This window comes from Amphiura filiformis, chromosome 4, assembly GCF_039555335.1.
Source record: "Amphiura filiformis chromosome 4, Afil_fr2py, whole genome shotgun sequence".
NCBI lineage: Eukaryota > Metazoa > Echinodermata > Ophiuroidea > Amphilepidida > Amphiuridae > Amphiura > Amphiura filiformis.
Genome location: NC_092631.1, coordinates 5,752,007 through 5,774,092, shown reverse-complemented (window position 1 = coordinate 5,774,092; position 22,086 = coordinate 5,752,007). Strand labels below are relative to the sequence as shown.

General features: G+C 36.9%; 1 protein-coding gene across 1 annotated transcript in view; it reads right to left on the bottom strand.

Moving 5' to 3' along the window:
- Positions 1-1,348: 1,348 nt before the first annotated feature.
- Positions 1,349-22,086, bottom strand: part of LOC140150504 (glycylpeptide N-tetradecanoyltransferase 2-like) — a 34,153-nt gene continuing 13,415 nt past the window's right edge. The window contains exons 5-13 of the mRNA XM_072172537.1: positions 21,333-21,424; positions 20,267-20,383; positions 18,685-18,855; positions 16,119-16,227; positions 15,248-15,363; positions 12,223-12,277; positions 10,073-10,237; positions 7,625-7,762; positions 1,349-6,369 (exon numbers count right to left, since the gene is read on the bottom strand). Coding sequence (XP_072028638.1) covers positions 6,349-6,369; positions 7,625-7,762; positions 10,073-10,237; positions 12,223-12,277; positions 15,248-15,363; positions 16,119-16,227; positions 18,685-18,855; positions 20,267-20,383; positions 21,333-21,424 — 984 coding nt within the window. The 3' untranslated portion in view covers positions 1,349-6,348. The remainder of the gene's footprint in view (positions 6,370-7,624; positions 7,763-10,072; positions 10,238-12,222; positions 12,278-15,247; positions 15,364-16,118; positions 16,228-18,684; positions 18,856-20,266; positions 20,384-21,332; positions 21,425-22,086) is intronic.

The following is a 22,086-nucleotide window of genomic DNA, read 5'->3' as shown; positions in this document are numbered from 1 at the left end:
TATCGTGAATTTCAAAAATGAAAATTATTTGATATCAGAAAGACATGCTTCATATTCAGAATGCAATTCGATCGCCTGAGGTGCTCTCATGTTCCACAAAAAATACTGTCGAAACGCCATAAACGCTCACTTAATGGGCGACTCCTTTTGAAATCTACCACTCCCTGTGTCAGAGATCATAGTCATATCTTCCGGGGTGTATGGATTCCAACTGGAATGGCCCATTAGAAATCCTGATGTGCATGTCAAAGGTCAGCTGGCAAACATGCACATTTCTGCTTCAACTCTTACAGTTTTGTGACTGTTAGCTTGCTTTAACTGCATAATCATACTAAACTGAAGGGTAACCTACAAATGATACTGTTTCCTATACTATGATCAGCTCTTAATAGACGAGAATTATTTGGTTTTTGTTGCTGCACGAGTCAATAAAGTTCCAACTTACACATGCGTAAATTCACAAAGCGCAGTTCGCATAGGTGCTGCGCCCAGCTGTGTATATACGCCAATCTATATCAATCCATGTTTTTATGAGTCCAGCCTATTACGAAATGATCAGAGTATAAGAACTACTTGTACCAGTAATACTCAGACACAGAGAACATAAAAAATGCCTCCCCATTTTAGATTTTTACCTTATTATAAATTGCAGCTCTATCAATAGGCCTTTTTGAAATGTGGCAGGCAAAAAAGGAGAGGGCGTACTTTGAAGTGAGTAATCTTTTGTATGCTTTTCAGCTGACAAAAGATTACTCACTTCAAAGTACGCCCTCTCCTTTTGTGCCTGCCATATTTCAAAAAGGCTTATACGGTGAGTTGTTAACAGCATGATAATTATAAAATTATAGTAATGTAAATACTCTGGTCCATGGCTGCTAAATTATGCTTGTACTTGTACTGTTGTAATAAACATCTAAAAAAAAGTAACTAACCCCCCTTATATAATGACCATTATTCAAAAACGGGTGATTATATTACAAATCTGTAATATGCATTGGAAGCAGAATTTATTTCTGCACATTTTGACACCTCATTTGCAGCAAATTGACTAAATATTGATGTCACAGCGTACATTTAAATCAATGTAGCCCAAGAGTTGAAAGTTGCAGTAAATTCTATTGATATATGCGTGTTTTTGTATTGTAAAAATTTGTATGTAAGTGCAACTTTCAAATCTGAACCTCACTTCATTAAATTGACTGGTGTTTTATTGTTTTCTGGGCTATCGTATCAAATGAGGTGTCAAAATGCCCAGAAATAAATTCTGCTTCCAGCGCATTTTACAGATTTGTAATACAATATCCCTTTTTGAATAATGGCCATTATTTAAGGGGTTAGTTACTTTTTTAAGATGTTTATTTTGTCACACTTGTGCTTTTGTATATTCATTACTTTCTTCAAATATCAACTTAAATTTGAATTGATGTTTCTGTAAATGTGAAGGCAATCTTTCATAGGGCTATTCCGGTTAAAATCCATACAACCCGTATGGAAGACATGGACTTAATCTCCCACACATGGTAGTGTGAATGTCAAATAAGATTACCCAAAATGGGTGACTCCATTTGAAATGCATACTCCCTGTGTAGAAGATTAAGGTCATGTCTTCCACAGGGGGTGTCTAGAATACCCCATTCAAGGTGTGACTATTTTCATCCATTTAGCATTATTCACACAACTACATTTAGCCTTTTGGGTGTAGCATCACTGCAGTTTCATAGCAATTCACACATGCGACAAAAAGTATAGCCACAACAACATCATACTAATATGGTTGCTAAGCATTTTGTTCCTCTACCATACCAAGCAGTGGACTACACTGATATACTATAAAGTCGCTGGCACAATGCTAGCAGATCAACTCAATTTCAAGTGGCTAGTAATTTTTGCACAACTCATCTGAGGGCCAATGATCAATAATTACTGTTTACAGTTGCTACTAGCATTTCATCACCCTGTAATTTGACTCCACTGCTCCAGATACAACATACAAACTGCATCAAAATGATTGCAACCGATGTCTTACCGTTTTGGCACATTTCTTTTCACTGTGCCATTATGGCAGAATTATTTTCACTGTGTTATTTGTAGTTTAGGCTCAATTTGTTTTAATATTTAAAATTATAGTAGTTTTTATCTTCTCTAAGAATTTCCGATCATAAAGATAACACATTCTCTTCAGAAGTCACATCGTCGTTGAGCAGGAAAAACCTCCTGTGGGTCATTGGCCCCCGAACATGCTTAAAGCAAAACCTGCTATGTAATCCTTGGCAGTTTTGTTTGAAACATGTTCAGGGCAACAAGTACATACGAGGTTTTTCCCAATGACATGCTTTTAAATATCTTCATTTGAATGACAATAGCTCCCAGATGCAACAACCTATTGGCTTCAGATTACCAGATCATCAAGTTCACATTATATGACCCTTTCTATCAGCAATTAGACATTTTATATTTTTAACCCCATGAGAACTACCTGCCGATTGGCCAAAAAGAAGTTTTCATTATCAATTGGACCAATCAGCAACATTGTTAGAATAATTTCACCACACAAAAAAATTTGGGTGAATTATTTGCAAAGCTCCATTCTGATTGGTGATTAAAGTCCTGATATCATGTAATTGACCAATCAGAGGCAATGTTAGATCGGTACTCGCAGGTAGTGCTCAGGGGGTTAACATTGTTTTGAAAATGTCACATATCCTGGTTCCAACCATTTTGATACAGTTTATATTACGACATGACATCATGCCGCTGGGCTAATAAGACACTACAACAAAATGCAAGTCCAAAAATGCCTGTAGATGAGGCAAACATAGACTGTGATTAGACAACATTTATATATATAAAAAAGAACCATGCTTATAAACTGGTTGAACCATTTGGATAGAACTAAGGGTTACTACCAAAACATATATGACAAGACACAGTTTTGAAATAAAAAGCAGGTAAATCACTCCTCACCTATCAAAATAAATTTGAACTGTGGCTTTTGTAAATATCTATCTGGGTAGTTTTTGTTTTTTTGTTTGTTTTTACATACATATAAAAAAAAAATGTGTTAAGTTGAACATTCTTCCCTTTAGTAACCTAACAAAAATATAAGCACCATCTTACATTTTCTCTCCAAGATTGACATGTCTCTGACAAAGGGATGAAAGCAAACACTGGCAGACATGCCTGAAACTGCTTCAACATTGCCTGAAAATGTGTATTTCCCTATACATTTGTACAGGGAAGATCCAACCAGAATGCCTGAAATCAAACAAGTGCCTGAAAACTTGCATCCCTACTCTACAGGACAGGGGTCAGTTTCATTTAACTTTTAACTCTTCGTAACTCAAGTAACCGTTCGTAAAGTTAAGAATACCCAATACTAGATATAACTTTACAAAGGGTTTTTGTAGTAAATCCCTATTACTTACGACGGGTACCGTTCGTAAGTAAGTTTAGTGAAATGGAACTTGCGACTCATCAACATCCTCAATATTTCATAATGACATGTTCCCCATATGTATGTGTGTATACAAAATAGTCCGCATACCTTCTTCTTTGAGGCAGTAGTTTAGATATCGTTTTTTATTGTATCGCTAAATGTAATGAGAAAATTTGAACACAAGAACTTGCCCATAAAGTTTAGAATTACGAAGCTGCTACATGTAAACCCTGGTGGCATTATAGTCGACCCTGGTGGCAGGCCTGTCACTGAAGTACCGTAATCACCTGATTATAGTCGACCCGACCCTGGTGGCAGGCCTGTCACTGATGAAGTACCATAATAGCCCAACTTTTGGACTTTGGACTTCAATTTTAGATGTCTGTGATTTGGCGATAATCCCATCACACGGTGGGACGAAAATCTGAATGATTACGGTACTTCTACACTGTAAAAACAACAAGCACATATCATCAACTTAAATTAATACCATAATTGCATAACTAATCTTTAAAAGCTTTAAAGAGACATGGTTTAAAGGAGGATTTTGTGATCCTAGCATCCTCTTTTTATACCATTTTTCAGTAGATATCCACGAAAAAAGCTCATTCCCAAAATTTCAGTTGATTCCGATTTTGTGTTTGCGAGTTATGCATAATTATGTGTATTACACTGCTCCATAGGCCAGAAGGAAATTCGAATTTGATGATATCTATGCTAAACGAATTAATCTGCAAGAAATATTTGGTACATAAACATTATGTAGCCAGAGGTTTCCAGTAGTATAAAAATCTCAACTTTTTTTTTTTAAAGTGGGGGCGATGAGGCTGTGGATCACGAAATGCCCTTTTTAAAAACCAGTCAGTTAAACATAATGTATTGAACATTGAAAACACATGACAGATAAACATAATTTACTGACCATGCTTTGGATATTAATTTATACCTACTTACGAAACATGATTGGCACATAGTTTGTTCGGCTTATAATTAGTGAAAAAAATGACTCATAACATCATGTATTGATAAAGAAAGGGGTGCATGCAGTTGGCCGCAGCACATGCGCTAGTTGCGTAATTCGTGCATGACACACGCTTGTGTGAATCTTCATTGATACGCTCAGGAACAAAAAGAAATAAATTTCGCCAATTATAAGTCAAACAAACTATGACATGAGGTTGAAGGAAAAAAACCTCAAAAAATGAGTTATGTAATTATCATATATTAGATGGCAAAGGTATGCGAGTCATTTGTCATTCAAATATTGATTTTGTCATTCACATTGATTTCAAGATATAGTAAAAAGTAATGAACTTTTTCTGCATTTCATTGTTGTCCAAAATATAAAAATATTCTTGTTTATTTGTGAACCGTATATCCAATCTCAACAGAGTTGTCAACATTTTTTGAAATACAAATATTAAATAAATACAAAAATCTTGCAAACAACTTATTTTTCTTGATCCTATGTTTGAATTGTGAAACAGTCATCAATCAACAAGTAGCCACTTCTGTTTTGTTTTTGTTTTAACCCCATGAGAACTACCTGCCGATTGGCCAAAAAGAAATGTTCATTATCAATTGGACCAATCAGCAACATTTTTAGAATAATTTCACCACGCAAAAAAATTGGGGTGAATTATTTGCAAAGGTCCATTCTGATTGGTGATTGAAGTGAAAATACCATGTAATTGACCAATCAGAGTCAATGTTCGATCGGCAGGTGGTGCTATAATACTACCAGCAAGTGGCACACCTGTCACATGGGTAAGTATGGATAACCAGTCCAGATATAATTCTACTACACTTACACCCTTCACACTTCAAGACCATTTATTTAAATTTAGAATTCTGAAGCTAGAAATCATGTTGGGTTAAATGATATGAAAAGACACTGTTTTTATTACGCCAAAACACATGATCACCTTTTCAAATTAACATTGAAAAATTGTGTGAATTGAACACATAATTAATGAGTAAATAAATCAAAGCCATGGTTTTACAAAATTTTACAAAAAGTAGCAATAAAGATAAATAAATCAATAAAAATTATAGTATAATATGATTACTTCGCTGTGTAAACTGAAACATAGGTGGGTGCATGCTTGTGTGGGTTCTAAATGTGAACTCACTAACTCCATGCATTAGTGATCATCGCACATATATAGCAAGTTCTAGATCAAATAGGCTATTCCAGTTGAAATCTATCCACCCCTATGGAAGACACAACCTTAATCTCCCACACAGGGAGTGCAGATTTCAAATGGCGTCACCCATTCAGGTAGCCTCATTTGAAATTTGCTCTCTGTGACGTGTGTGGAAGATTAAGGCCCTGTCTTCCATATGGGGTGTATGATCTCCGTGATGTGTGTGGAAGATTAAGGTCCTATCTTCCATATGGGGAGTATGGATTTCAACAGGAATAGCTCAAATTCCTACAGGACTTTACAACATGATTTAAGTCAGCCAGTATAAAGAAACTTCCTTTCATGAACATGCGGCTACATCACTTATAAGATGCAAATCTTGGCTTCATTTCTTCACTCCCATTTCTCCACCTGTCACTCTGTTTGTTTGTCTGTCTGTGTGTTTGCTTTCATCTCTCAAGTGGTTTAACAAGGGTAGAATGTGTGTAGAGGATAGAACCTGCTGACAGCACTACTGGAGAACCAGACTGATCTGGAAATGTCTGTCTGTCTGTCTGTCTGTCTGTGTGTTTGCTTTCATCTCTCAAGTGGTTAAACGAGGGTAGAATGTGTGTAGAGGATAGAACCTGCTGCAAGCACTACTGGAGAACCAGACTGATCTGGAAATGTCTGTCTGTCTGTTTGTCTGTCTGTGTGTTTGCTTTCATCTCTCAAGTGGTTAAACGAGGGTAGAATGTGTGTAGAGGATAGAACCTGCTGCAAGCACTACTGGAGAACCAGACTGATCTGGAAATGAAAGAGAAAAAACACAACAGATTGTCAATGGATATGAATATTTAAGCATAGAAGATAATATCTGTTTGCCATCACATACTAAAATATGAGGGTTGTTAGTCTTTTTTCCTTGCATTCTTGTTTTCATGACCTTTATATAACCTGACATCTAAATTTTATTAAAATGTTTTGATAAAAAACAAAATATGTTTATAACACACTTTTAATGGTTTAAAAACATTAATGTGTTTGCTGGGACACCTATGTACACTACAAGATTCCTATTGGGGGCGCCTGCACAGGTACACTGTCGCCAAGGTACTTCTAATACTCTGCAGTACCAGGGGAGTGTGCGGTGCTGCACTGCATCCTACTGCAAAATACTGCATTGCGGTATCACAAACAGGATCACAATAAAGTTAAATACATTTTAACTTGGAAACATGACAAGTTAACGGCAAAAAGTAATCAATATATCGAAGCGCAAACAAACAGCAACGCAAGTGCTGCATAGTATGAACGGACCTTAAGGCATCAATCAAAAAGGGTTCAGCTGAAGCAAACAAAGACAAGGATGATCAACAACTTTAAAGCCACAGTAAAATATTTTAGTTCATTTCAACATTGGGATTTGTGACTGGATTAACATTTGTGACACATCACAACGAAAGGTACCTCTTGTCGGTTCCTACATGTATCTCAATTTGGCAGTACCACTCAAAACCTTTTTAAGTTTAACCTTTCTATAATCCTATTGTAGGATAGGATACTAGGATAGAATGTCTATAGAATTTTTATATAGCTGAAATCTTTGTTTGCTTTGGATAAACCCTGCTCAAGTGATGGACAATAAAACATTGCAATTTGTATAGGTACACATATTAGCCAACTGTTAACAATGAGAGGACATTCCTGAACTCTCGTCGACTTGGGGATGATTTCAACTGACCACCAATTCTGATGTTCTGATATTCATTGATTTTTTCCTTGCAATGTGGAAAAAGAGACACATGTAGCATCCGACAAAAAGTAGGTTTCGTTGTGACTTGTCACATTTGTTTGGCTGTCTCTAACATCATTGGGTAAATAGTTGCCGATAACAGCGTCATTTTGATATGGCTAGTCACAAATACTTCAATTGCACGGAACTAAATGAGCAAAACTATACACCAACAATAGCACAAAAATATTCTCCAACTTGCCCATCTCCATGTCGAGAAAACTTGCCCAAATCATGCCCCCCCCCCATCACCAACTTGCCACTTACTTGATCTGGTTGCATAGGCGGACATCGCCAGTTGTAGAGGTAATACTGCAGGTTACCATCGCCTATACCAAACTTGAGTTTCTCCAAGAATTGCTTGTTGTCCATCAGATCCAGTGCATTGAACACATCAAACCCTGCCTGCAAAATGAATACAATAACATGATCCACTCAATAGTAAATCGGTTCTTCTTTATATAGGAGGGTTACAGCCAGCTATGTTGAAGATTCACCAAGTCAAAGGCTCACTATGTGAAATATGCATTTTACCCTAACCGTGCCCATGTTTTTTTTGCTATCGGAAGGGAAAGAAGAAATGAAAAAGGAGAGAAGATGAACAAAGAAGTCACTTTGTACCCCGGGATTTGAGCCTTGGACCACTCACATGACACGAAGAAGATCACCAGCCTCTAGCCACGGGGGTTACGCTGGCCTAGCCAGCAATTCCCTGGGTATATATGACTCAGGCTGATCGCATCATCGCATCACATGGAATGCATGCAAGAGCAGTGGTTTTAATAGTGAGCTTTAGTGAGCTCTGGTTGGGTTAGGGTTAAGGTTCGCTTTGTCAAATCTAACCCCACCTAACCTTATTTCATATTCAACATAGCAAACCTTATTGCATTATATTATTATGCAAACCTTATTTTTCATATTTCTTGATATAGTGATTGTGGAACTGACCATTCCCTTTGAGCATGGTATTGACAGGGCCCACCAGTTGAAGCTCAATAAGTATGCGCCTCTTATTTCTGATATTCAGGAAAATGATTTTGATGTTACTTACATTCCTGTTGAAGTTGGCTCGAGAGGTTTCATTTCGCAAGATAATGCTGACAGGCTCAAATCATTCACTTCTTTAGTTCACTCCCCGATTTCTTTCAAGGAACTCCGCGACAAGGTTTCCAAATTGTCCATCATTGCCTCTTTTGTCATTTACCATGCCAAAGACGAAAGGTCTTGGGACCAGTGCAATTTGCTCAGTGCATAATGTGATCAATAATGAAATCTTATATCTTTTTATGTCTTTTAATATTGCTATTTCTAGTGCTTACATGTTGTTATACTGTATTTGTCCGCCCTGCATGATCTTTTATACGATCAGTCCTGGGCTTATTGTATTCCTTTATTGTTCAATGGTTTTATATGTATTTTGATAATAAAGTGATTTGATCTCTTGACATAGCGAACCTTTGACATAGCGAACCTTTGACACAATGGGTGGACACCTATGAAAGGCATAGGGCTCAGAGTTCCACAATCAATTAACATACTTTACACTTATCGTAAAATACTATGAAAGAAGCTACTGCTGACTTTAGGCTTGTCTCTTTGATGTATATCAATTTTGACATTAAAGCCATCGATAATGTACGATCTTATATAGGCGCCACCCCCACAAAAAAAAACAAGTTTGTTTCCTGTAGCGAGCGAATTTCGTTTTTGACGGCTTATTGTGCGCATTTGAATTTATTTCACTTATAAAGAAAAAAAAAACCCGGAAAAATCACAAAAAAATAATATAAAACACTACTGGAGTAAACAATTACACATTACACAACAAACGAGCATAGTGAAAAACTACTGCAGGTTAAAAGAGGGTCATAAATATTCTTGAATATGAAGAAATATGATTTTTGTTTGTGTCAGAGAAACCCACTGTAAATTCCCATTCCAATTTGCAGCGAAAAGGGTATTTTTTCCCATTTCAAGACAAAAAAACCCAAAAAACCCAAAAAAATGCATTTTGCATTTGTTTTTTGGACCTGCTACAGGAAACAAACATATTTTTTTTTGGCCTAAAATCAGTTCAATTTTTTTCAAACCTGTTTTGTTATACTTGTCTACATATGTCCCAACTTATACACCTATATGGAACTGGCTAAATTCATTGAGTTTGTAGTCAACAGAGCAATTTCGACATAATTTACACAGTGAGCCAACAATAGAACTCCATGTTAAATGGCCCAAAATAGCCAGTAGTGTTTCTTTATCTTGTTATTTTGGCTGAAAATGGTCAGAAACAGTTATTACTAATATTATTTCAGGATTTTGGGACAGAATATCAAATTTACAATTTAACGCAAATCGTATATTATGACTTCAGACAATCAGGAAAGTTGTCCACTCCTTTGCAATAGTCCTCAGTGATAAATTAAATGGTCTTCCATAACCTAAGATTTCCCATTTAATTGTCTCAGAACTTATTTTTATTTTGTCACTTTGGCCAAGCATGGCTTAGGCATGGCTTGGGCATGGCCACTCCTGTATGCCTATAATAAAGAATGATTCCCTTCAAGGCTCAATATTAAGGGAGGCAACCTTGCTGTTTCCCAATTCTGGCCTTAACGCCAATTTTCAAAGCAATCTTTAACACTTGGTGACCTTTGTGCTTCTAATAGCATTGGTGATGTAAATGTAAATTTTGCATTAGTGACAGCGCCAACCTACCTGTTTGGCCAATATAAGAGCAGCCTGCATGAGATCTTCCATAGATGTTTTTGTGGATACATTGTAGAAGGCATATGCTGCTTTCAACTCCTTATGCAAGGGATGGTGCATGATGGATGAAGGCAAGGTGTAGAAGCTAAGAAAATCTGTCACTTCACCGTCAGCCTGATGAGTAAAAGACATACAAAACATATGATTCTCCTGATCAGTAGATTCATTCCAGAATGGGAGAGCATAGACTATAGCAATGGTTATAATGTTGGTCCATGGACTAGCTTCTCATTAAGTCAAGACAGACCAGGAGCTAAATATCTGAAAAAATAAGCGGCACCTGGTCCTCAAAATTTTGACAGATCAGGAGCCGCTTTTTTAAGACCAGGACTCATTTTCACAATCCAATTTATTTTATTTTATTTTATCATTATCAATGTGGCTCAAGACATAACATAATAACCTTTAAAAATTATCAACCAGGAACTTGCAGCTAAGAACCGCACACTATACATACAAAAAACACCATCACAGCCAGGATTAGCTCCCCGAGTTCTTGTACAGTAAATTTAGAGAGATCTGAAGGAGTTTCGCAATACTGTTCTCATATTAACTTCTTGTTTTAAGGATCACAATAACTGCTTCTCAATTTGCATCATAATAAATCAAAGACCATGAGTTAAACAATTACTTTTCTCTCATTGTAAAAATGACAATACACAGGAGGGTATCGGAAATGTTGGTTCATCCGAAAGACAAGCAGCCTAAGGACAAACAGAGCAACATAGTCTATGCCATTCAATGCAAGGACTCCGATTGCCAGGACTTGTATATTGGTGAAACCAAATAGACCTTATCCAAACGCATATACCAACACAGACGTGCTAGTACTAGTTGCGGGGATTCAGCAGTTTACACCCATTTGGATACCACAAATCACACCTTTGACAACAAAGATGTGGTGATTTTGGACAGAGAACGCAGGTGGTTCAAAAGGGGTGTCAAAGAAGCGATCCACATAAAGAAAGAACAACCTTCACTTAACAGGGGAGGCGGTCTACGCCACAACTTGGCGGGGGCCTACAATTCTGTCATCAAGAACATAATAAGAAGTTTGACTCAAGTTCAACAACCTCTGGCAACACCACCTTGTCACACATCAATGACCCATTGCCGCCAGATCATCAGACGGCCTGAAGATGCACCTAGGATAAGGTGCGATATCCATATTCATATTAAGGATAACAAACTGTAATATTTTTGTAATTTTTTTGTAATATTTTTCAAATTAACTGGGAATGATCCTAGCACTTCAGAATACGTCTAGTGGTTCTCCAAAGTCAACAAAAACGTTGACATGTTTTTTTTTAAATTGATTTTTTTTTCTGAATTTTTAACTTTGTATTGTGCATTATATCAGTGTCCTATCAGTCACGTAGGCCTTGTTATAAAGCCAAAAAACGGCTTCAACGAATGATCGTTATGTACAAAAGTATAGGAAACTGCATTTTTAAAAGCACATTTTCTGTGTGAAGGAAGCATATTTTTCAAACTTATAAAAACAGATCCCAGAATGTTTTTTTCACATTTTTTTCATTGTAGTCATCAAATATGTGTTGAAATTGTTGCTAGATATGGAGTATAAATCCCTCCTCAAAGTGTATAAAAGCCTAGGGCTTCATTTTCACCTTGTTCTTTATTGTTGTTTTTCTATAAAATGTGTCTTCTGTGAAGGGGCTTACAAGGGTTTTTACAGTGTAGAAACCCTCTAGCTTTGAGGGGCTTCGCCCCCTCAACCCCCACCGGGGCTTTGCCCGTGGATACCCCGCCGTCAGAGGCGATACTACGGGCGCTTTGCGCCCTACGTTCCCCATGTACTCTGTTTTCTAGGTTTTCAATGTTGGCAGATATGTGAGTCCAGTTGATTAGATTATATTCCAATTTAATGTTGGATCCAATATTTTCACACAGGATTCATCAAAACATAATAATGGTTGTAACTGGACTTGAACTGTTCACCCGAGAGGATTTAATCAAAATTTTAACCAAATTTGCCTCATACATACATATGTATCCATGCAGCCGGAGAAGTGATTACAGTCTTCTCCTTATCAGGCAACAACAAAAATAGTAACACTTAATACAGTATGTGTTCTTACCTCAACAACGTAACTGTTAACTATTCTGTCTCTTGGGATGAACCAATGTCGAACTCTTCCTGTGAACACAAAACATCAAATAACTTGTTACTCTACAAACAGATGTGACCGACTTATATTCATAACCTGCCTGTATCCAGGGCCGTTCCTAGTGATTTTGCCGCCCTAGGCAAAGCCTCTCCCTGCCGCCCACCAAAGTATGATACCCGTGTCTTCTTTCCTTTTATGCCCTGTTTCTTTCCTTTTTCTCAGATCCCCTTTTCCTTTTCCGCCCTGTTTTCTGTTTCTCTTTTCGCCCCCTTTTTATTTTTCTTCCCATTTTTTCTTTTTATCCGCCCTCACTTTTTCTTCCCTTTTCTTTCTCCATTCCCGTTTTTTCTTTTTTCGCCCTTTTTTTTGCCCCTTACGTTTGCCGCCCTAGGCGACCGCCTTACATGGCCTAATGGTCGGAACGGCCCTGCCTGTATCACATCATATGTGACGTGGTATATTGAAAGCAGACACTTTTGGGCAGGATCGTAAATGGAGAAATAGCCAAAAATCTGCCCGGGTGTCATTTTTTTCACAATTTGGGTTTTTTGCAAATTTGTGATGCTAATAATATTTAAAATATTGTCTGATAATTTCAGACCGGAATATAACTGGCATCTTGTGTTTTTTCAGACATTTTTTAAGGTCATTCCTACTCTCAACATTGTCAATAACGTTTTTAAAGCTGATATCTCAATTTCCAATTTTATAATACCATAACTTACAAACTCAATATCTTCGCCTAGGATTGTCCGATTTCATTGGGGGAAATGGCGATGTGGAGTAAAACATCTCTATATTTAAGATAATGTAAAACACTCAAAATTGATAACCAGCCCAAAAGTGTCTGTTTTTGACAAGACAAGTCACATATATGAGTCCCAATGAAATTGCTTGTTAAATGACATACGCACACACACACACCCCTGTCTGTGTTTGCCTCCAAACGTGGACATTGTGTTTTGCTATCTAACCGAGTACGTGTGTATGATGTTTTCATCGCCTAACCGTGGACTAAAATGGTGGATTTTTGTGTGTATAATACTGAAACGGAATTTTAGCCATCACCCTCTGCGGACGGTAGTTTTTACACGTGTGGTCCTCGGTTTCAGGCAAATAGCGTTTAAAGCATCTAGCATGCATTTGAGGTCTTTTGCAGCAGTTTGAGACCGAGGACAGTCCTCGGTTGGAAGTAGGTCCACAGTTTAGGGTGAAAAATCTTGTGTGTGTCCTCGTATGTCGGCAAACACGTACGCACCCCCACACACCACGGTTATTGATACCAATTAATACTTTCGCTTATGATGTAGCGACAAATTATGAGGTACGACTTCCTTGTGAATGTGCGCACATCCTTTGCACTGAAACATTTCATGCATGCACAACAACCATATTTAAACATGGTGTAATTTCACACTGCTGTAACTGGTCAGTCCATTTTAGTCTGTTTGATTTTGTATTAAAGGGAAAACTGTAAGTTGTGATTAAAATAATTGTTTATTTCAAGAAATTTACGAGAATAAAAACTTGAGGTTTGGTTAAATGAGGAGTTCAAAAGTGATGAGTATGAATTTGGTTAATAACTTTGTATCGGTTATTTTGAAGGCATTGTGAAAAATCTAAACATTTTGCCTATGTTTGAATTTTCACAATGCCCTCCAAATAATCGATACAATGTTATTAACTTCTAAGGCGATGTGTGTTGAACTTGCCACTCAAAAAATGGTGGTGTTGTTTCGTACTTTCAAATTGTGATCTGTTCAATTCATCATACCTCGGCTAAACAAAAAGGTAATGTCCTGGTTTTGGTGTCATTTGAAAGCTAAATAAATTCACTAACTAACCTGTAAATATGAACAATAAAGCTGTGGTTGATTTGCGAGCAGTCAGGGTGGTGGGGTGGGAGGAGGAGTGGGAGGAGGAGAGGGAGGAGGAGCACATAAACTCTATGTGAACAGAGTATTTCACATATGTAACTTGAATAAATTAACTACGACAGGGGCTATAATTTTGGTATTAACTTACAACTAAACAATTCTGCTAATTATTTGTAATCATTTTGAACTCTTTTAAGAACAAAACTACCCGTTTTCATATTAAACACTGTAATGAGTAATGCGATTGTCTTCAATATCTAAAAGTTGCTGTAAATTTTTAATTACTTAGCCTATCATAGTCAAAGTATACATTTTCTGAAAGGCAATTTGATGAAAAATCTAAATATGGACCTACTTTCTCTGTATGGGTTAGGGGAAAATGTTTCATTTCAAAATATCTTGAATTGTAAAAAAATCTACTATACATTGGGACATCCTGTATTCCGAGCTTACTAAACAGCTGTGATTTTTGTTTCTTCCAAAGGCAGTAGGCTCCCTCTATCCTCTCACCAATTAAGCCTACATGTTGATTACTTTCAGTTTATTAGTGCAAGTTAGAAATAAGTAACCCATTTTTTATCAGAATTTTTTTATTCCTCCCTGTATAACTTCAAGGTCACCCAGTACAATGAGCAGAAATGTGTATATTAAAATAGCTTATGCCATCAGCATTCCAAAAATATATACTTTTGCTAGTTTAGGGTTGATAATTGTGGAGATGTTTTAATTTGAAACAAATGAGGTCAGATTTTTAATCGTCATGCAGTGAGCCTTCTCCATTTAAACACAGAAACAAGTGACACATCCTATATTATTAGTATGATCGGCACCAAATAGATGGGAATAATATTATAAGGCTTTTGTCACTACGTCTAAAATAAAATCACTTTTTATGCCACAAGTTTCGTATTTTTTACCTAGTACTTTCAAAGGAGGAAATAGCGTCGAATGCATTTTTGTGTAATTTGCAAATCATTATATTGCAGCAATGAAAAACAGTGATGGTTCCCTGTTGCAAGCATGTCCTTGTTTGTGTAGAGAAAATCTGGTACATAGCCCTTGTTTTTTTACGTCATAACACACCCAAACCCACACACTCAAAACACGATCCTTTAAACATTACCTCTGAAAAGACCGGTGAAAGGGAAAACTTTTGTAAATATTCGTTGAGCAAAACATAGCAATCTGGCACATCGTCTGGTTCTAAAGGTCTCAGGCCCTCTAAGCTTGGGTTCTGGCGAGAAAACAAACAAGAAGGAAACAAAAGTAACAACACAAGAACTTCACCTTTGGTTCATTTGTTCTATACATCAAACATTTAAACAAAATGTATGCTACAACCACCTGTCCTGTGCATATAAAATCTCTGATGTGAAGTTTGGCTCATTAATGATTTGTGAAGCCTTATTATTAATATTGCATACAATAAAAACCGTATAACCCCATTAGACTACAAGGGTATTTCTACTGAGAATGTTTACTGTATTCGGACATGGGTCAATCTGTTGATCAGGTCAGTAGAAACTGCTCATATACTGTTCTTTCTGATCAGCAGGTACTGCTATATAATCAAACTTCCTCTATGTAGGGGTTTACCGTATTGCACACCACTACGCATACATGGATAATATGTGACATGTAAAAGAAATGAACAGTTCGAATGTACAGCGTAATAACACCAATCAGGGTATTGGTATCCATCACATTCTGCACAGTAATTGCTACTCCCGTATCCATTGTGCATGGAATGTATCATGCACAGCAGCAAGCAAAACAATTTTGTCACTACAATTGTAAGAAAACACAAAATTGCATGTTTTGGGACCATTTTACCTCAAATTGCAAAAGTATTAAAATTTGACTTTTATTGCCAGATAGGACTAACTAAAGGATTAGGATTTAGCTGTTTCATTTGGCAAAACAGGATAATATTTTTGTAATTCCACAAAATGAGTGCTATATTTTTCTGGAATAGGGAGTAAATCTTACCTCTGGTAGCTTGTACAATTTGATGGTACGTTGTAACGTCATGTTCCTACCAATATGTGAGAATTTGACATCAACTAATTTCTTGGGATTAAGTGATCTATGCCAGTATCTGCAACAAAATGGGAGAAAAAATAATATGAAATTGACTGCGCTCAAGTCAACTTAAAGACCCATTCAGTGATCCCAGCGCAAGTGTAAAAAAATTAAATTGTTTATAAATTGCTTAAAGGTGAAGGATAAGTCATTCAAATTGAATACCTGAGTGGAAGAAGGGCCCAACTCCATCAAAACTGTTTTTGAGATATTAAGAAAAAACTTAATATTTGGAAAAGTTTTATAGACAGAATGTTTTCATCTTCAGGGAACCTTTAATACATGGCCATACATTATTTCATACATTCGAAATTATATATGATGTTTCCATGGCAACGGTACAGGTCTTAATACGAGCTGGAGTTGGGCCCTTCTTCCACTAATATACTGCAAGCGGTAGTTCCGTAAGCAGATGTGTTAAAATAGCTACAGAAATTTAGTAATTATCCATTAATTGCACATGTAGAAGCATGTAATATGTTAGCAAGAAAGTTTATTGTAGTGAAAAGCAGATTTCATGGAGGAACAAAAATTCCTCTTTAACCCAATATTTGTGGAAGAAGGCCCAACTCCATGGAGTTGGGCCTTTCTTCCATGAAAACCATGATTAAGTGTACATGGAAGACTATTTAGAGAGTGGATTTTGGCTCATCTTTCACACACAAGGAAGAACAGTCTGCTGGCAATAACATGCTGGGTCTAACTCATTTTTGTAAAAAATTGGAGTTGGGCCCTTCTTCCACTCAGGTATTCAATTGTCATTTGGTATTTGGCAAAAAACAAAGAAAACAGCAGTACTGACGAAGTTGAAGCCCCATTCAAATACATTTACTGGCAGTATCTAAATTACAGATTTGTGAAAAAAATGTCGTATTTTGTCTTAAATACACGGCTTTCGACTGAACCACTCCCAGGCTATGTTAGCACAGCTATGACAATGAAGGTACCAAAATCTGAATTTTGATGATTTTTACGATCGTACGGATGAGCAAATCACTGAATGGGCCTTTAATTCTTTTTGACAGAAATACATACACATATAACAATCCCATCCACTTTCCTGTTAGAGAGGACCTCCAGTTTTTGCACTATGTTTCTCCTATTCTTTTAAAACTCCAGTATTACACAAGATACAAGTTAATTATATTTCCCATAATTCACAACAAATCACACATCCTTCATGTTCTGTGAATTCAGTATCAGTTCTTTTGGAATCTGTACTTTCAGGTGACATTAAGGGCTGGGGTATAAATGTTTGGACAGAATTTCTTGTGGGACATGAGAGCACATCAAACATATCGAATTGCATTCCGAATACGAAGAATGTCCTTCTAATATCAAATGTCACTGGACGCTGCGAATCAGCCGTAAAGTCGGCCCGGGTCAATTTTGTTTTATTCCGTGTTTAGAAAATATATACCATAAGCTTTTAAATGGTATATCATTTGACTTCAAACGATATCCAAAAGTGGGGTTATGATTTGGTGAAATCTGTTCCTTCGACAAAATTGTATTTTTTATTGGTTCTACATGTGTCTCTTTTTCTACATTTCTGGTAATAAATATCCAACAATCATAATTGGCGGCCATTTCAAATCATCCCCAAGTCAACGAGGTTCAGAAATATCCTCTCATTGTTCATTGTTGATTATACATACCTAGACAAAATACAATGCTTTGTTATCTACCACTTGAACAGGATTTAGCCAAAGCAAACAAAGACAATTATTCTATAGAAATAGGTAGAAGCTTATTATCCTCTTCAGCAGTAGTATTATTGATTGATTTAAACAGCGTTTGATAAGATACTTGTCGCAAGCTAATTGATACACCTATGAATACGACCTTCACATACATTTTACACTTTAACTCAGAATACAATTTGCCGAGTTTACGGCTGATTCGCCGCGTCCACTCACAAATAATTTTGATTTTTTTAAAATTCCTGATATACACTTGAGAACTCGTCATTTGACGTCACGCCGATCTGCGCCGATGCGCACATCGTTTATTGAACATTGTTACAGCGTGTTGCAAGTCGGTGTGACGTCAAATGAGGAGTTCTCAGGTGTATTCGCAAAGGCTTATGGGATTTACCGAAAAGGTCAATTGGGTTAATTTTATGTTGCCCACAATCATTTTTTAGTTGACACAGGCGACCAGACAACCAAACGCTTCCATTTGGTTATAGGATATCAATGTAACTTCATTGAAACTCATTTCCATATGATTTTTGATACTTGCCCAGTGCTATCGCTATGCCGGTTCGGGTTGCTGGCATTAAAGAAAATAATAATTTCTTCTTTTTCCACAAATTATTTTTTCATCATAAAAAGAGTATAAAACCATTAACTCCTAGCCTATTCCCCCATCCCTCATGTTCGCTTAAAAGATTGTGCCCCGAGCCAGCTCTGTAATTGGATAGCAAAATTAGCTGACACTCAACTTGGGCTGGCTACAACCCTGTACTTGCCTGCACGTTGCAAGAGGCTTTGGTAGTACTACACCAGCTGTGTACACAGCCTGGAATATGCCTTCTACATTGACTCGTCTCGTGATCTCCCGGATCAGCACTGGCGCCACACGTTTTGCTCTCAGCTTTTTGTGGACGCACAGGAAGTTGATTTCCGCCATCCTTTGCTTTCTGCAAAATGGTTAAATAAAATGCAAAATCAGTTGGTAATTTGGGTTTCTACATATCTAATAACAGGCTCTGGTAAGAATAATCATAGGCCTAATTATATCACTCAAACATAAATTCTAGACAATTCATTGGTTGATTACCATTTATCATTTTTACTATCACCCTCTCCGTGTGATAGTCTTTACCATCATGTGCTCTGCCGTAGTGCGCCTGCGCCAAGCCGTGCGCCAAGCCGTGCGCTGACTCTTGGACTCACCGATTTAGTTATGGGGTGGACCCCAAAATGTGAAGGCAAAACATGGTGTTATGTTGATGAAAAAATGTATTTCCTGCCTTAAATAGTATTTTAGTAATAGAATTTATGCATGAGTGATATAAAACAAATATTAACTGTCTTAAATTCGTGTAATGGTCAAAATATAATCACTCGGTGAAAGATGTATTGTTCCATTCGAAATATAATCACTCGGTGAAAGATGTATTGTTCCATTCCACTTTCCGTTCGGCTCGTGATTATATTTCACCATTACACTCATAGACAGTTAATATTTGTATAATATAACATTTTGTAATGACACATTGATTAATATTAATATATTGAAATGCAACTGACATTGTCTTTCATTCACTTCCATCCACCATAGAGCATGATACAAAATGATACATGAAAGGCTATGGATGAACTGAATAAGGAAAATTGTACTTGGTCATATTTAAACATTGGAAGATTGGTAGATTGGCATTTAAAAATTATATTTTAAAAAAGGCACTGACAAACTACCATTGCAACAGCCCCATCCACACAATCCAAGGTCTGTATGTCTTTATCCAATTGAAATGTTACCTCAATGAACAGCGTTCGAAATAGGGCCGGTCAGCCAGCCATTGGCCTGTAACTTTTTGGCCTGTCCGGTAACTTTTCTGCATGGTATATATAGTTGCTGGCCCGGCTGGCGGGTGACTTTTTAAGGTCAAGCCCGGCTGGCCTGTAACTTTTTTAGGCATATTTCGAACACTGTCAATGAACATGGTCATGATACAGGAAAAACGCCGGATGCAGTAATTGATTCGGAGAGCATCTTTCTCTCGGCTGCATTAGCACATTGATGTCTCGATCATCATATAAATATCTGGCCTATGATTCACGAGGTATTATAAAAGTAAAAAATATCTTCGCACTACCCAATTTGGTTGTCTGCCCGATTTGGAAGTTGAGTTCCGACTGGCTTACTGAATCACATCATCATCATCATATATCTGCACCTCATTCGCTGAATGAGCTGCGTAATATTACATGATGCCCATGTGACCTAGTTCTTTTTACGCGCCAGTGCAAAATATCTTTGCAAAATACTTTAGGGTTTATCAGTTTCAGAAACCATAACCACATCAACGGTATCCTGTTACTTACTTCCCATAGACACTAATCAGTGCCGGTATACCGCTTATAAATCCTACAAGTTTACGATTGGTAGCCACTCTAACACCTACATGCCATTGACTTAACCAGCCTGGAGGACACAAGGCCCTAGAAAAAAAGTACAAAACAGCCAATAAGCACATACATCACTGGATACATTTGTATAGATGAATTGACATACATGACATGATCTGCTCCGTGGGGGCCAAAGGAGGCATTTTTGAAAATTGAGTTACTATAATTATTACCTTAATATACAAACATTAGGCTATCAGATACTGAAAACACCAAAGGTCTAGCATACTTGGTTCTAAAGTTCTGAAGCTTTGTGATGTGTATTTTCTTATGTATTTTTATTGTTCTTTACTCAATATTTTTGCCTTTATCTCAATTTCAAATTTGCCGCCTTTGGCCCCCATGTACCAGATTATGTCACATATGATAAGTTCAAATCCAAGAAACCCTGTTGTTTAATAACAAACCATATACAATCTTTTCAAAACCCAACTTGAAAACTAAACTCTGAAATATTATGTAGCTTGCAGAGCCTGTAAGCAAATTTGATACATTATTGATATTATGCATGTATGCTTTGAAATATTTGTATAGATGTTTCACACAGAGCAGAATAATACAGTGTCTATGACATACCACATGAAATCTTTTCCAAACCCAACTTGTAACCTCTTTGCTGTTTTTATTTTGTAATATTATGTAGCTTGTAGCCCCTGTGAGCAAGTTTGATACATTATGGTATTGTTAAAAGTGTATGCAAAATAAACAACTTCCTGCATGTTGACTATGGTCTTTTGCCCTGCAATTTGTGCCAAGTCTTTGAATTTTGTGACTATCATTGTAAGAAAAAATGCAAAAATGTATGTTTTTGGCCTATTTTCCCTCAGCTTGCAAAAATATTAATATTTGACTTTCATTGTGCAGTTAGAACTAGCTAAAGGATTAGGATTTAGCTATGTTTCACTTGGCAAAACAGGATAATATTTTTTTAATCCCCAAAAAATGTGTGCTGTATTTTTCTGGAATAAGGAGTGGTACTTACCACTTGAGAAAATCTGGAGAGTAGTCAAAGCGAAACATGTTATCATCATCTTCCACGTAATTCTCATTGAGTAGTGTGTACAACTCTTGCAACTGCAATATAACAACCACAGATTAATAAATAAACAGATTGGAATTTTCCATGCCTGTGCCCTCTAAGCGTACTCGAATTGATCTGACGGCGGTACAGTGTTCAGACCTGGCGACATCGCACAAAGTTTCCTTTGTGTACACTCGAGCTATTTGCGCTATTTTTGAGTTTGCTCACGCGGTAGCTGACTTAGCGTCGATCCCCATGGGCAACATGCCATGGTTCCACGGTAATAATAATAATAATAACACACTTTTATTTTAAAGCGCACTTCACTTAGCGTCACAGTGCGCTTTACAAAATAATTATATGAAAAGCCTTAAAAATACCTTAATTACAAAATACACATAACCTTAAGCAAATACTATTATAAAACAAGTAATATTCAAAAGAACTATATATTAAAAACAGCACAAAAGTTGGAGAATTCTGCAAGTACATGTATAACGCAGTCATTATTGCACGAAATTAAACACACTATTCACACTTTAAAAACATATATAATCATGAGGAAAAACAAACAATTCAGTTCAAGTTCGTGGAGTCAGGGTGCGCCGAGTTGTGTGAACAGATGAGTTTTGAGTTTCTTTTTGAACAGTGCAAGTGAAGATGAATTTCTGATGTGTGGTGGCAGTTGATTCCAGAGTTCGGGAGCGTCGTGCTT